Genomic DNA, 16,645 nt, shown 5'->3' with positions numbered 1-16,645 from the left:
AAGACATGTAACCAATTACCTCAAAAGGAAACCAGAAAGTCACCACTGCTGAAAACGCCAACACCACCTCTCAATTTTAATTTTATTACAACAAACAAATATATTTCATTGTATGTATTATATATATATTAACATCAATATATTCTCACAAAATGGCAACAGAACTCAGTCAATGAAGTGCTGACTTTGTTATGACCACTGGTACTGGGAAAATTATTCCCTAGAATTGTAGTTCTCCAAATCCTTTGAAATAGGGATCATTTCAGTCATGAAAAATTGATGGTCCATTGACACGGGCGAGTCCTGCAGCAGGCTGACATATGCCCCCAAGTAACTGAGAATATTGGATTTTATGAAGATACCAGTGAGAAAAAACAGCATTAAAGTATGGATTTGGTGACACAGAGAAAGCATGAGTTTGGGGATCTTAAGACTGGGGGGTTTTAAGCCAACTTCCACCTCAGGACTTGAAAAATCATTTGACACAACTAGCCTCAATGTCCCCACATATAAAATGATCAGAGTTGATGATGAGATAATCTTCTAAGATCCCTTTCAGTCTTATAAACCCTTTACTTTTAATAATATGTTTATTTTTAATAGAAAATACATTCACTTAGATTAATCAGAAAAAATTCTTTAAAAGACTTAAGTAGTCTTTCAAAAGGCTTGTCCCTACCCTCGCCCATCTGCCCCGCTTGCCCACCTCCATATCCTACAGTTTCTTATGGATATCCTCCCAGAGTTTCTTTATAGAAATATGTGCAAACACAAATACATATTCTTCTTTACCTCTTTTCTAACAAAAAGTATCATATTATAACCTTCTCATCTCTCTCACTCGTAGCATACCTTGGAGAACTTCTATCAGTATATAGAGATCTTCCTCAATTCTCTTTAAAAAACGGCATAGTTTTCATTATGTGAATATCCAATCTTCGGAAAACAGAATTCCAATGGGTCCACTGCACTCCTGGGTCACCAACCCCTGCAAATGTTCACAGCATACAAACCTTTGGGAGGTGTGAGACTGACTCCATTTTTAAGGCACCATTGTACTGGTAAAATCCCCAAGGAATCCGCATGACACAACATTGAGAGTTTACTAGGTTCTGGTCTTAGGTCGTCAATAGTCACTTGGAAAAAATGATTGTTAAAAACCTGGAAGAAAAAACAACAGAGCCCGCCAATGAGTTAATTCTTTGGGATTAACATGTAATTATCAGTCTGAAATGAATACGGACACAACCGCCTAATGCAATACATTCCATCAAAATGGTCTGAGCAAAATCTGGTATTTTAGTGTTTATTTCTAAATTAATCAACTTGCTAAAAAGTTAGAGTTGATCACTGTGGTCATATTAAAGTAAAGATAAACAACTAGAATGTAAAAAACATCAATGACTTTACAGGACTCAACCAACAGTCTTAGCTGGAGGAAAAACAAACTGATGAAGTTGGAAGGACAGCCTTTGCCTCGAGGAAAGCCAGCGTGGGCCCTGGCGGCGGCCAGACTGGCTTCTCAGCATCCTCCGTGGGGACCCAGGTCCTCACACCATGCCATTCGAGAGCCTCCGCGGTGTGCGTGGGCACCACTGGTGTCATCCTGCATCCCTTCCCTCCGCCCGCCAGGCCAACAGGGATGCATTCACCCCGGCAGGTCCTCACTCGGCATTCTCCGGATCTGCAACACTCTGCTAGCTGCCAGTCCATCAGAACAGTGCATTTCCAAGGTGCATGCAGAAAGTCACTGCTGCTGGAATGTTTTTCTGGCCACTGCTGTTAGAGTAAGGGCCCCAGCTCCAGCAAAGCACCAAACCTGTACCTCTGCCCTGAAAATCCTCGTTCATCCCTGTGGGCTGACACCAAATCTGTCTCCCCCAACCACCCGAAGTCCTCAGAGGACAGTGGCATCTCTGTTACTCAGCAAGGTGTTGCCTCAACACATAAAGTGCTCTCTGTACATAGAAACTGACAACATCCACTGAACATAAGGAAAAGCACCAATGAAGAAATAGAACAGAGCATGCTGATGGGAAAAGCAAAATGCAAAGTCAGATGGACCCCCACTGCTGAAAAGCATGATGGGTTTACAGAGCTGTGCATGTACAACAGGCCAGAGAAAAAAGACCATGCTCCCAACAAAACAGACGTAAGCCAGTCTTTCTGAGGAAAACTTCATACTCTTTATGAGCTATGATCCTGGCTCCTTCATTTACAAAATATTTTCTGGAAGCAACTTAATTCAAAGCAAAGCAGGATGGTAAACTCGCTTCTGCTCTCCCGGAGTTAATCCCAGTCAAGAGTTAAGATTCTGCTGCCTGACATGTGCCTTCAAAAACAGACTTTAAGGAGCAGAGGAGCAAACATCCCCTCTCCAGGGGACCTTCCCTGACAGCCCAGTTTAAATCCCATCTTCCCTTCTGAAACCAATACCCCATTGGCCCCTGACCTGGTGTGTCTTTCTCGTTAGCATTTAACATGTACCATGTTATGCTGATCTTCCTGTTTTATTCCTTGTCTGTCTCCCCCAAGTAAAATACAACCTCTGTTAGAGAAGGACTTTTGTCCATGTTCCCATCGTTCAGAATAGCGTGTACAAACGCCACTGTGACCTGGGGTGTTATGCACACACACATGCATCCTCACACACAGATGCTAAAAAAACACGGCAGCATCTCCTAACGCCACTGGACCATTCAAGGATGGGCACTGAGGAATATCCAAAAGCCAACAAAATGCATGTTCACGTGTGCATACTTCAGAGAAAAAGCTAAATAAGTTTCAAATCCATCAGGGTTCATGTTCCCAAATGGATGAGAAACCCTGGTCCATCGGGTCCAGAACACACTGGTCTCACAAATAAAGCCTATAGAGCCATTAACCAACTTGTCCCAAACTGTGCTGCTCAGAGCTGGGAGAAACACAGTAGCAAAGACTTCTTATTCCAGCTCCTCTGTCTAAATAATACAAAGTACTTCACATACATATCATTGTCATCTGTCAATCTCACTCAGTTTTGGATCAGCAAAAACATGACCTCACTGTACTGCTGAAGGCTGGTCACTTAACCCTGGATCTGCTAATGCTTATTTGCTTGTCTATTTGCTTTGATGTTATTTATTTGTTCAAGAGCCATAAAGAAAAGCCCCAAAGGAAATGAAAATGAAATGCTCACTGTGATGAGCAACAGCATAGTGTGTTATTTTCTCAAACATCATACTCTAAAACCTTTCCCAACATTAAGAGAAATATTTTTAATTAAAAATTAATTTATAACGCATTTATAACTCATCTGAAATACATAATACATCTTCTACATTAAGAATCTTCTGATACTTCACTACAGGTGCATAAATCTTTAACCTGGAAAGATGCTTATCCACATTTCCAGAGGCGGAAGCACACATCCCAACCCATGTGCCACACAACACACAGCCGCAAGGGGACAGGGGGCATCACTTAAGTATTTTATCTTTGGTACAAAGGGTCAGAAAAAATAAACCAAAAAGGAAAATGTCCCTGCCTCCACCCCCAATAAGGTTTATTTAGAGAAAATATTGTGAAAACTGAACTACTGTTGCTGGAAGTCTATCCAGCAGGATAGACAATAGGGTCAAAATGAAAAATTATTATGTCACATTCTTTATGACAATTATTTGAAGGCATAGAAGAATGAGAGCCTACCACACACAGGCTAAATAAGCAGACCTGCCCCTCTGGTTTCCTGTATAAATACCAGGTGAAAGGGACACCACAGCCTCTCAAGACAGGCAGGGTGATAATTACCCAGATGAATGGGCAGCTGGTATTAAAGTGCCACTAGCTACCGGAGCAAAGGAACACAGCCAGGTGTCAGCAAGGTATCACTTATGTAGCAGTTTTGGGAAAATGTACAGGCACTGGAATACACGTTGAAGAACACAAAGGTCATTTCAAATAAGGTTAGTGAGTAGGGTATGAACATGACAGCATAAATTTCAACCTCAAGAGTATGGTTCAAAGCATGGCAGTATTTATTTTACTTACTCTTTAAATAAATTACTTTAACTGTTATAAAAACGTTATGTTCCCTAAAGAAAAAATATTTAGAAAAGAAGAGAAAGACATTGCATTACCACAACCACTTTCCACATTTGAAATACATTATCACCATTCTATTTCTCAAATGTTACCAAATCATGCATAAAAAAAGAGCATGACTCAAGTAGCTTTAAAACACTAATCGCTGCATTAACAAATCCAGTTTCCATCAGAAAGGGAAATTAAAATGGAATTGAATTTTGAACTGTTAAGTTCCCCCACAAAATGTACAAAAGGACGTTAACTAAAACACACTTTGGTTAAGAAAACTAAGCTTGTTGGTTTCTCCCACTGTATACAGGAGGATATTTAAGGTAGAAATACATAATTTAGATGCGACTTCATTGATGTTTCTTTAGGGGGGGAAAGAAAATTTTCATCTTAAAAGACTATTCGACTATACTAAAATTGCCTTTACATGAAAAATTAATTCCATTTTTAATCTGCCAATCTTAGAAGCAAAACCCTTCCTTTAGTCAAGGAAAGTGGATGTGAAAAAGAAGCTGACACAGTGGAGATGAAAATTTGTTTTCTACCATTCTAAGGTATTTTCACAATATGAGTCCATCATATTAACAACTACCAGAGCAGGAAAAGCAAGCTACTATTGGAATGATTACAACATGCACCTCATTAGCACCTTATTTTACAGGAGCAAATGGTGGCGTCAATGCTCCCATGGTTAATAACAGAAGGCGGCACGTATTCGGAGGCAAGGCTTACAGCTCTGTGTCTGAAACTTCCTTCCAAGTCGCTCAAGGACATTCCATAAGATCGACGACAAACGAAACTCACCCTTATCCATTAAGAGGCGGCATCTGATTAGACTCGCTCTATTCTACCTGGGACACAAAGAGCTTAAAATAGGACAAAACTGGACAGAAGGCCATCTCCCTTTGGATTACTTGGCATGTGGCACATCCTTTCATGAACATATTTCATCTGGCTAGCTTTGAGGGGGAAGCCTTATTTGATGTGTTCTGGAGGTGGAGGTGAGAGGGAGGGAGGAGCACTCACTCACCTTAGTCACTGATGCAGGACATATATGAAAAGGCTCGTTCATATTCACCGTTTCCAGCTTCATTCCAACTGTGAAGAAATGGCTTCGCAAATCTGCGTGATCCTGCAGGGAAAAGGATAAAAACACTGAATGCAATGGTGGTGTAAACGGACTCAGCAACTGTTTAGATGCTGTCCTTGAGCATTTTATTGGGCAACCGCAATTGGACTGAAATAATTAACCCTCCTTCAAATTTCTAATTATTGTGAGACACTGCAGATTTAATTATTTTCTGCAGGCTAAATTGCTTTTCCAATAGAGTGGAAACAAGCCTTTGCGGCCTTGCTAAAATTTGCACTAAGCAAAAATTCCCACTGCACTTCTTTGATCTTCCTAGGTGCTATCATTGAAGCTCAGCAGAGTAACCAAGGTAATCAGTCATCTAAAACACAGCAGGTGCATCTTTAGAAAATGTGGCCTCTTGCTACTAGAGTTACTTCACAGGGCTTCAGAGGGTACCTCAGAGGTGACACAGCTTGTCCCTGACTCCTGAATCTGAGAGCACAGCTGATGACCCTGGAGATGTGTGCACACAGACGCCCAAACCACCCTGCACACAGTCAGAATCTGACTCCTGCTCAACAAGGATGAGCAACAGCCCATTTCATGGGTGGTCACTCTATAACTCACAGCAATCTTATGTGTGCGAGATGGAATTTTCCTGTCTTCTCAAGAAAACAAATTTCAATATCCACTTTCACTGTACAGCAGCTGATGAGGCTGGCTGGCCTCTGCAAGCCAGGATTTACCTCGCTGAAATGGAGGTCACCTCACAACTCACAGTCTGGATAAATAAGGGATAAATAAATGTGTTTGCAGCCTGTCCCTGAGGAAATAATAGCTGCAAATAAATCCTGCTATTTCTAAATCTATTAATTGGGTGAGAAGTACAAAAATATTTGGGGATCTTTTACTTTTATCTGCAAATCTTAAGTGGGTTTTTAATTCAATGATGCTATTCTACATGCAACTCTGAGGATTGTGCAGAACCCCACCAGGCTGTGACTGCTCCCCCACCACAAGACCACAGGAGGGAAAGCCTAAAATTCTCTACCACTCTGTTGCTTTACCAAAGAAGGCAGATAGAAGCCCCAGGGCCCTGACTCCTGTGGCCAGTTTGCAAAGGTCTCCATACTCCATGGATGCACAATAAATGTTCGGTCTGGGTGGAGCAAACAGTGCCACATCTGGGAGGGCTGATCAGAACAAGAAGGGATATTCTCTAGATGCAATGACTTGAGTGACAAAACTCACCAGAAGAACAGGCCCATCCTGAACCTTCATGAATCCTTAGCTTATAACCAACACTTCATAAAAATTACATGTACAAAGAAAAGTGCAAGGAAATAGTCACAGTTTTAGGTGCACAGATGGTTTTCATTGTTTTATACTGAACACAAAGCATTTATGTTTAAAGGTGGCTGAGTCCTCAGAAAAGGGATCCAATAGCATAGAGGGTTAATGCATAGGAACACATGTCAACCATGTGCCAAGACAGAGGCAGAAACCATAGGTGTTGAGACAAAAGTAGTAAACCAAAAATGACAACTGACATCTGAGTCAAAAGATCCCAAGTTAATGTTCCTGGTGGACATCAGTGCTCCCCTATCAAAGGGGACTGAGCACATTAGTAGATTTTTCAGGTAACTCTTTTTTCCCTTTAAGCATAAAACCCTTTAGCCTTTGAAAAGAAAATTATCCTAAAATTATAATAGAACTTTGCTGGAATAAACTCAACAAGTTTAAGCAATCATTATTATCCTGTCTGGCAATACAGAGATATCCTCAGTTGCTAATGACACATTCCATAACCATAATAAATGGCCCCTTTGAGTGTGGTATTTTCACAGAAGTTCTTCTGTGTTCCTGTCTGCTATCAGATGTCCTTCCTGGTTGCAGCGTTCCTGCTCATTACTCACAGCTACAAGGCTAAGCATTCTTGAGAGATGCTTCACCAGTAACAGGAAACTTGTAACTTCTTCCTGGCTGCTCCTACTGCAGACCTGTCCTTGCAATTTTAATCTCACCTGTCCTCCCATTTGCCTCTCTGTGTTTCTGATGTAGGGTTGGGGTGTCCTGACAGCATTCTGGGCTTCTGGTGAACCCATTGCTGCTTTTCAGCTTGTGTGCTCACCCTGTGTCCGTATTCTTTTGTTTCCTCTGGGTAGAACCAGCTTTCTAAAGTAGCTGACCCGTGAATCCCAGGCTCTCAGTGAGCTCATCTGACCACTGACTTGATCGAAGTCTTTAGCCGAGTCTACACCCATCTCGGATCTATGCTCCAAGTCTTCCAGAAGATGTCTCAATTACAGCTCTTGAAGCTGTGTTGAAAACTCTGTGGCCCTCAGGAACCCAACTAACAAATGTCCTTTAACTGCTGCCTTGTTTTATTCACTGCTGTCCGGTACAAACAGGCGATGTTGATATTCTTAGAAATAAAGCATAAAGGCTTAGGACAGCAATTCACCCCTACATAACCTTCTCCTTTCCCAGGCTGCCACCTGCATTATGCTTATTGCTAATGATTTCAGTGTATTCTGCATCAAACCCTATCTCCAGGCTAAGAGGCGGCCACTTCATGCAGACACCACACTTTTCTTCCTTCTTCTCTGGAGTGTCTGTGTGCTTGTTTGCCGACCACTGAACATCTCTGCTCATACACAAAATACACCATTCACATCAAAATTGTACAAGGCCATATGTGGGATGAAAATATTAATGATATTAATATTTTTAAAGAATTAAAACACTGTTGAGTCATTCCCATCACACTCAAAATTTTGTCTCCATGATGTTAAAATGTTATCAAACAATTTAAAAATAATGCTTAGTGAGTAAAGATTTAGAAACAATTTTTCCCTTTGTAAACCATGGCTCAGATTTCCTATGTCTTAAATGATTTCCTAGTAAGTTTCAGTTGCAAGCACACAACTCCTTACTTGTGGAAATGCATCTGTTTTTGTTCCAAACTATGTGAAAACTCTTAAACCCTCTCATTTTAACATACTGGAAAAAGAAGCCACACCCAAATACAGGTATTTATATTCTGGTCTCAAATATCCACATCTCTCTGTAATATCTGATTAAACTTAACTCCAAATTTCAGAAATGAACCCAGAAGCTATAAAATAGATTCCTGTACATCCCCAGCTCACCTTCTAATTTCTTAAGGTCACTGTTTGTCATTAATAAAGGAAAATGGAAGAAAAATCCCTCTTTGACCATGTAGAAATCCCACCAGTTTCAAAGGCAAGTCAACATAATGAAAGTTTTTAAAATTCAGGAGCAAGACACATAATGAGTTTGACTTTGATTGTAAATCTGCTACTCCAGTGCTTATGTTATGCATGAACTATGATGTCAGAAAATTTTTACTGCAAGAGGCAGAATAGTGTCTTTCAAAAGGGCTTGCCATTGAAACCTCTGGCTACTGGAGACCTTTAAAAACATGACAGTGGCCATGTAGTACGTGCAATACTTTCTAGTCAATGTCAAACTCTCACTTACGTTATGTGGTCCATCCAGAAAGACTCCAGTAATATTTATTGAATTAAGCTGAAGAATTGTGAAAAACTAGATGATTTCTTGACATCCATTCCAATTTTACTTTTTCTCATTCATTCAATAAGTAGTCATCATAAACCACTGAGGTACTATATAGTAGGTACTAAATATACATGCACACAAACTACATTTATCAAAGGGAAATGGAGGGAAAAAAAGGAAAAACTATGGTAGATCCAGACTTAGAAGAAATTTGAAAATAAATATTTCTACTTGTCACATACAGAAATTACTGTCACTATGATGATGGCGGTCCAAGGATGGGTAGGAGTGAATCTTAACTTGGAATATGAAAAGCACATGACTAGAATGATAAAGATTCTGGAAAGGCAGCACAGTCAACATAGTTGGAGAGGTTGGATCTTCAAATACCAGATTTAGGCTTCTAAGTCTGACCTAAAAAGGCAAAGGGAGTTGTTGGATGCTTCTAAGAAGTTTTTTATTATAATTAAAGAATTCAGCACTGATGAATTTCCAGATCAGACAATGCATAGACTTTCTGAGCTCTGTGTGTGTATATATAGGTATATTCATTTTAGTAGAGAAAAGGTAGATATTCTCATTGAAAAACAAATTCCATACCTCCAGACCATTTACTTCAGGCATCAATGCAGTCAGAGTACACGCACTCATTTATACAAACGCCAGCTAATCATTGTCAAGGTTAACAAGAGAGTTCCTGGTCCCTGAAGATGATTCACAAAACCGATTATCTACTGAGAGATAATGGAAAATTCACTGTGGTTTGAGAGATGCAGTCTGGCCTTTGCAAAGCTCTAGAGAATCATTCACACTTCACAATTACTGGATCAAGAATGATGTTATTCCTGAAATCAGGAGGGATTACTAAAGCCTCAGTACATTTACAAATATGCCTGTCACATTCAAGAACTACTGCTTATTTAAATGCACTGGAGTCCAGTTAAATTGCTCACAGAAAAACTTCCGTTTAATAAACGCTGGCAATGTCATTCCTATCCACACTCATCCTTAGACATTTTACTGTTGCCCTGAAGTAGCTTTCTATTGATCAGAGGTAAAATGCCATTCATTTTAGTGGAGGACTGTCTTCCCAGCCTACCTGAACAATCGCTCTTCAGGGAACCTTATTTTCAGTCGAACGACAACATAGAAGAGATTATGTATACATCAACTCCTGTCCTCCACTCAGGTTTCATCAGCTTTATTCTCTCCTGAACCTAAGCAGCTAGTTGGCTCTCCTCCTAAGATACAGGGACTCTGCACTGGGTTTAACTTGGTTTGGTATATAATGTCAAGCAGATGGGAACAAAAACAACATGGGTGTGTTATAAATACCTGTAAGCAGTTCCCTTGTAGTATCACTTTCCCTTAGACTACAGAGGACTAGCCATGTTACAGGGGGGGAATTAAGATAGAGAGAGATTAAGTTACCTAAGGAAGGATGCAGAGCTAACAAGAGGAGCCAGGATTCAAATCCACATAGTCTGACTCTAAGTCCATGATTAGCTATCAGGTTATAGAACAGACTGGGAGGCAAAAAAGGATCTTTGAATTGTTTTGCTAATTAGTAAACAATTAAACAGATCAAACCCTTACAACATGAAGGCTCCTAAAATTTTATTTCAAGGACAGATATTGTTAGAATAAAAGGCGATCACTATTAATATCAATCGCTTGCTTCAAACCTCCAGTGTTTGCTAATAAATCATAACACTTTTCAGTGGTTTAGGAAAAGTGTGTCAATGAGAATTCCAACATGTAAAACTACCCCCAAAATGTTTGCATATAGTGTATCAGTCTTCATCATAACAAATATTTTTCACCAACTGCTTTTGTGTGTGCTTTAAGCAATGAGGAATTAAGAATGTGTGCAGGGAAATGTTTATGGTGCTTTATAAGTAAGTTATTCATCTTTGATAACCATTTTCTCAGATCACTATCACTGTTAACCCAGACAGGTTAGTCTGATCATTGTGATTCATCTAGTAAATGTTCCTGGCTGCAAAGTCTACACGACTCCCACTCTGTGAGTGGTAATTTAAATTCTAGGCATCAAACCTTAATCTACACTGAATGAAGAGAAAGCGGCAGATGTAGTTCTTGAGATTGGGAAGCTTGAAATTTAGTTAGAACTAATGACTGAGGAATGATAAACACAAGTGTAATGCCGGAAAAAGACATCTGGACAAACCATAACACACTTGGCTGTTTTGGCTGTACTCCTGGTTTACGTCTCACTGTATTTCACCTACGAAACAGGTGCAGACAACCAGACAATCTCAGAGCATTCCCTGGGTGGGCTAACTATACACAGGCCACCTACCACTTTACACATCAGCTTTGGATGAAGTCTTTGACTTTGAAGGGATTACCTAGAAAAAGGCACTAGCAGCTTCTGGAGGAATCCCACAAAGCTATTTAAGAAACACTACTGCACAGAGCTGCCTTGCTATTAGTCATCCACGAGTAAGCACCATCCCAACTTTCCCGGCAGAGTGATAGAGCTTCATGGCGAGTACCCAAGTTCATAAAACAAAGGGCTGTGAGTATGTATCCCCAGGACGTGAAGAGTATTACTAATTGAGAGACAAGGAAGAGGAAACAAGGAAAAAGGAGGAACACTCCATCATTTGAGGTCCACTCATCTGCCTTGTGCCTAACTTGAACTTATCTCTGTATTTATTTTAGGGGCTTGAAGAACTGCAGATTATGCCCTTACAGCTCAGTATGTGGCTCTCACAGACCAAAATAGCTGATGCTTCTTGCCATCTCTGCTTCATTAGATAAATACACCTCCTGTGATCTAAAACTATGAAAAATGTGGCACAGGGGAGAATGAGTTCAAACTAATTAACACAACAAAATTAAAACGTACTTGGTGAGGATTTTAATGTAAGAAAAGCCAAGAATCATTCCCTGGGTAGGAACCCAATTCTTAACCCATGTTCCACATTCAAATGTTACAGGACATCTTCTTCGGTGGTGGCAATCTGAGTGCCATTTACTTCTTTGGCCCTTCCTTTTCTGCTCAAGTTGATATGAAATGAAATGGACAAAAACCAGATATGCATTTCAGCCCCCATCCACAATGTTTTTTAAGTAGCAAAATCTTTTAGTGTATCTGCTTACACAAAATACTGCAGAGTATAATTATTTCAGTTACAACACACCGGTTTTTTGGTCCACAGGGAGCTCAAACATTGTACATGCATCTTTTCAAAGGCCTCTATTAATTTGCATAATTTCTAAGAATAGGCTTCAGTGAAGTCAAAGGAAGGTTTTAATTAGTATTACATTCAAATTGATACATAATGACCTAGGCTTTAATTTTTTTATTCGTATCAGCATGGTATGTTATGTAATAAATAAGATCCAGTGTGATTTATCATTCTGTTCCTCTTTTCCGTTTTACCAGTGATCTAGTGCTCATATGTTCGTTAGAAAATTACTCTTAATATATTAGTTTCCTCTAAAAATGGACATTAGGATGCCAGCATTTATTAAATCAATAGCATTATTACATTTCAATTCCATTGCACTGAAATATAAATTTTGCCAGTGAAATATTTACAACAAAATGTAATAAAAAATCTGTAGGCTGAGCACTAATAAGCATTTCCATTTTTTACTTACTGCGGTAAATAGCAGTTTTATCTACTAGTTGCACGTTAAATCAAGTTAAAAAATAGTCACAAGAAAATGTAGTACTATATATTTCAACCTGAACCACAAGATTTATTAACAGGCAATGGCAGAAGGCCTATTTCACAGCAAGTCCAAAAACTGGCACACCAGGTTGTTTAAGCAAAACAGGAAACAAGGAAGCCTGTCACTGATTAACATTTATCACCATAAAAGCATCAGTAAGCATCAAGACATTCAACCTTCGCTACAGCACCTCTATGAAAAACACTGAAACTGACTATGTGTAGGTCAACAGTGGTTACACTCCACTGTTTTCTCTCCCCATAAGCCCAGGGAGCGCCCCATGTTTCCAAAGCAACACTCTGGGCAGTCCAAGCACCATGGGCTGAAAAGGAGCACAGCAGAGGTCCACTAAGTGCTAGGAAACCTGGAAACCCCAGTGGGTGCCTGCACCCGTCTTTACTGCAGAACACAAATTGGGCACCCATGCCTGTCTGTACTGCAGAACCCCAACCAGGCACCCGCGCCAATCTGCACTGAAGATCCAGTGCTGCTGTCACTTACCCTCCCCAGGCCACCACTCTGAATTTCTAGACTACGAGTCAGAAGGTGTGCTATGAATGAAGCAAATGACCACGAGCACACCATGCTCACAATATGCTGTGATGGACAGTTATGTGTGAGGGATGGTGCCATACAGTGATGACAGTGACCCAGCACTGCTAACCTCCCACCAGCTTACTGCCAGCAATGGCTTTGTCATTTCTAAGGAGTATGTTATCACTTCAACCCACAGTCAGGCAGATGGGTGATTGGGTGGGCACTTTTACCCATTAGGCTGCCCTCAACTTGGCTTTGGGATTCAGAGAGGTCTGCATTTGTGTCCCGGATCGGCCACAGGCTCTTGGTACAAAGTAGGACAAGAGATTAAGGTCTCTGAGCTCAGAATTTCCTCCAGTGTACAATGAGATAAATAATACTCACTGGGTCAGGTTATTGCAAAGACAGTGAGGTGACCAGAATGTCTTCCATCGTGTTGGTGAGCAACGATTAGAAGCTCTCGTCAACACTACTGCAATGATCTTCCACTGGAGAATGACGTCAGCATTCCTGTGATGTATCCATGGCTTCATTTGCATTTTTATTCTAAGCCTCTGTTCCCTACACCCTGAGGGGTCTTATATATATTCCAAATATACTCCAAGTAAGTAAGGTGTGTAACTTACTACATGAGAACAAGGATTTCTAATACATAAGCCATGCCTTGCTCATTCTCCACTCCCTGATGGACCTGCGGTCTCTCCGAATCTTTGGGAGCTCAGAAATGATGGAGGTCCAGTGAGTGGACTAATTTGTATGAAATCACAACTGAAAAGATTACATTTTCTGCATTCTTTTGCAGACTAGAGTTACATATGCATACATTTACTTTTAGGAGAATCAAGATGTTAGGAGAAAAAATTTAATCCTATTGGGACCTAGAAATTTCACCAGCAATTCCAAGCACATCTTGATAAAACTAATGAGCTTTAAGCCGGGTTTCCAATATTCTAAAATGCACTCATTCCTTATTTTAAATGTTAACACAGAATATTACATGTTCTTGTAAAAATGTATCCGATCCACCTACACTGGTCCTTCCAATTATAAATGGGGCTGGAAATAGAACTGGAGGCAGACTTTAATCTTATCCTTGGTTTAATGCCACCAAGACAAGGAAACTGAGATTAGGATGGCTGTCCAAGGAAGTGAAGAGAGGAAACAGGACTGAGAGACACATACTTTGAGTGACATCGCAATACACAGGAACCTGAGGGCACCTTTCTCAAGGCAGGAAGGAGGACACAGCCTTGTGGCTCAGAAGCATGGGTGCATGATGTGCTGGGGTCCCTCATCACCCATGTCCTCATTTTTCACTAGATTCTAAACCTCTCAGAACCTAAAAGATGTAAACTTTTCTTTACACCGGTTTCCCTACTTGAAATACCTGTTCATGAAAGGCACCAGGAGATTAAAAGTCGACCTAACCTACCAAGGATCTGTGTGTATTTTTAGGGAAAAAAATGCCCCCATACAAACTTGTGGACTTTATTATCAAATCCTCTCTAGGAGACTTGTAATCACTTCTTAATTATTCTTATTAATGGAAAATAGCATGGAAAATGTAAGAACATAAAATAATGACATGATGATCACTTGTAAACGTTTCTGTTTTATAAGTAAGAGATTTGTGCCCCTTCACCATCTCCTAACACCAGTCACATTAAGTGGGTGTGAATATATTCTTGCCTTCCCTGAAACCACGGTAACTGGCGAGAGCCAGAATAATCAATGGCCAACTGAAGCCATTGGGAGGGGCAGCTCACAGAGTAAGCAATGGGAAGTTGGCTGTATTCTTAAACTCTTTATGTTGAGAATTAAAAGCAAGTCACTGGCAGACGGCAGGCAGCCCCATTTGGGCCCTGAGATCAGGCAATCGCTGGAATGGACTCTACATATCTGAGCTTTGTGGTTTTTATAGTTACACTTACTGTTTGGCTGAAGTGTTGCTCTGTAGTATGTGTCTCACAAGATTCTCTCCAATACTCATAAAAACAAGATGGTCCCCGTGGTCCTTTTTTGTTACATACTTCAAGTCAGCAGTTCAGGAATCACAGGGAGAATAACCACAAACAAGCCATTCCTCCTGTTTCCATAAGTCCTGACAGACAGGTAGCACATACACCCAACTTCTGTGTGATTTATCCTCCCAGAGAGACTCTCAGTCTTTAAAGAAAGGAGACTGGCAAAGGGGCATGTCAGGGTGTGTGTACCCCCGAGGTCAGAGAGCCTGTACGGGGCCCTCGGGAGAGAACTCGGGAGCTAGGTCAGCAACTGATAGGGTAGCAGTGGGCAAGCCTTGGGTCGGAGAGCAGGCTGACCTGCTGCCCAAGACCGCCTTTCTTTAAGGGAAACGTTTGGCCTTAATGATGAGGAGGGACTACCCACCATGCCTCAGAAACACTAACTGCTAAATTGTTTGGTATCAGACCCTCTGCCAGGTGGGACAGGGAATGCCATGCCAGAGAAATTAAGTTCTGGCCCTACACAGGGAGCCTGAAGCACATTCTGAGAGAATCTAAGAATTCTACCTGAGGGCCAAACTTAGCTACGAGTTTTTATCGTTGCCACATTTAGCTGTCAAACAAAAGAAAAAGAAATCAGTCACCATAGAAACCACAACACCACAACCCACCACAAGAGAAAGGTACACCCTTTTGGCTGTACCGGATGGAATGAGAAAGAAAAGCTTTTCTTCCTTTGCCACACTTAACCTTCTCTCTCCAGTCTTGAACCTACGCCTCAGATGCTAAAATACAGAAGAGGTGCCCTCTTTAGGGTTAAATCTACAGTCATACTAACAAGTACGTAATTCGGAGCTGAAAAAGGCTGACGAAATCGCAGGAGGTAGAATTGTCAGTGCTTTATGAGCGCTGCCTGAACACTGGACCACGTGCACAGATGTCTTTGGTCATTGTTCGTGTTTAAAGAAAAGGAATGGCTGCATGCAGCATCTTCTTTTATCCATTAGCCTTTCTCAGCTGCCCCTTTCCTGTGTTTATGAAACATGAACCCGTGAGGAAAATGAAATGCCATGAGGGAAGTATGGCTGGCATGGCTCAGAACCCAACCAAACCAGATTTAATGTGTTGCTTTGCCATTCCTAGCACCCTTTATTTACAGAGTCCAAGGGTACCTTTTAACATGTATCATTATGTATACATCACCTGGGACCCATTTAATAGCTCAGATAAGGGATTACAGACACTGAGTCATCAGAGGGACACCAAGAGACCCGGCACCTTATCCAAGCCCTAGGCCAGGTATCTGCTGTGAGGCGGATGCCATAAAAGCCCCAGTTACTGTGACCTCGGCTCCCTTTGACCTCCACGATGGCCACAGATATGGACAGGGAGTTGGTCAGGGAGACACTAATGGGAAGGAGCCTTGCTACTGTTCTGGGCATACACAGCCCATCGAAAAACATCTCACTCCTCAGCGTGCAACAGAATGGAAGTCAACAGAAACACTAGTTGTCACTGTCCAAACACATCTCATTGATTCACCGTTGTAGCCAGGTCTGCAAAATGCCAAGTGTGGACTCAGGAAAGGCAATGCAATCAGGGGAAAAACAGACGGCCTAGAAGGCAGAGCCCCTGCGGGTCGGCTCTGTCGCTGTGCTCCCTCCACTGCATTCCTCAGGTTCACTGTGTCTCCGCTGACTCCCTGGTTTAAAGAGGAAATAATATATAACACCCCTGCACCTTGTAA

General features: G+C 41.1%; 1 protein-coding gene across 8 annotated transcripts in view; it reads right to left on the bottom strand.

Moving 5' to 3' along the window:
* SFMBT2 (Scm like with four mbt domains 2) overlaps positions 1-16,645 on the bottom strand; it is a 214,821-nt gene that overhangs the window by 67,725 nt on the left and 130,451 nt on the right. For all 8 annotated transcript variants that reach the window (XM_073229358.1, XM_073229355.1, XM_073229360.1 and 5 more), the window contains 2 exons: positions 5,105-5,206; positions 1,014-1,161 (listed from right to left, as the gene is read on the bottom strand). In XM_073229358.1, coding sequence (XP_073085459.1) covers positions 1,014-1,161; positions 5,105-5,206 — 250 coding nt within the window. The remainder of the gene's footprint in view (positions 1-1,013; positions 1,162-5,104; positions 5,207-16,645) is intronic.

The sequence above is a fragment of the Manis javanica genome, chromosome 2 (assembly GCF_040802235.1).
Source record: "Manis javanica isolate MJ-LG chromosome 2, MJ_LKY, whole genome shotgun sequence".
Taxonomy (NCBI): domain Eukaryota; kingdom Metazoa; phylum Chordata; class Mammalia; order Pholidota; family Manidae; genus Manis; species Manis javanica.
Note: the sequence above shows the minus strand (reverse complement) of the source record. Positions and strands in the feature narration are given on the sequence as shown.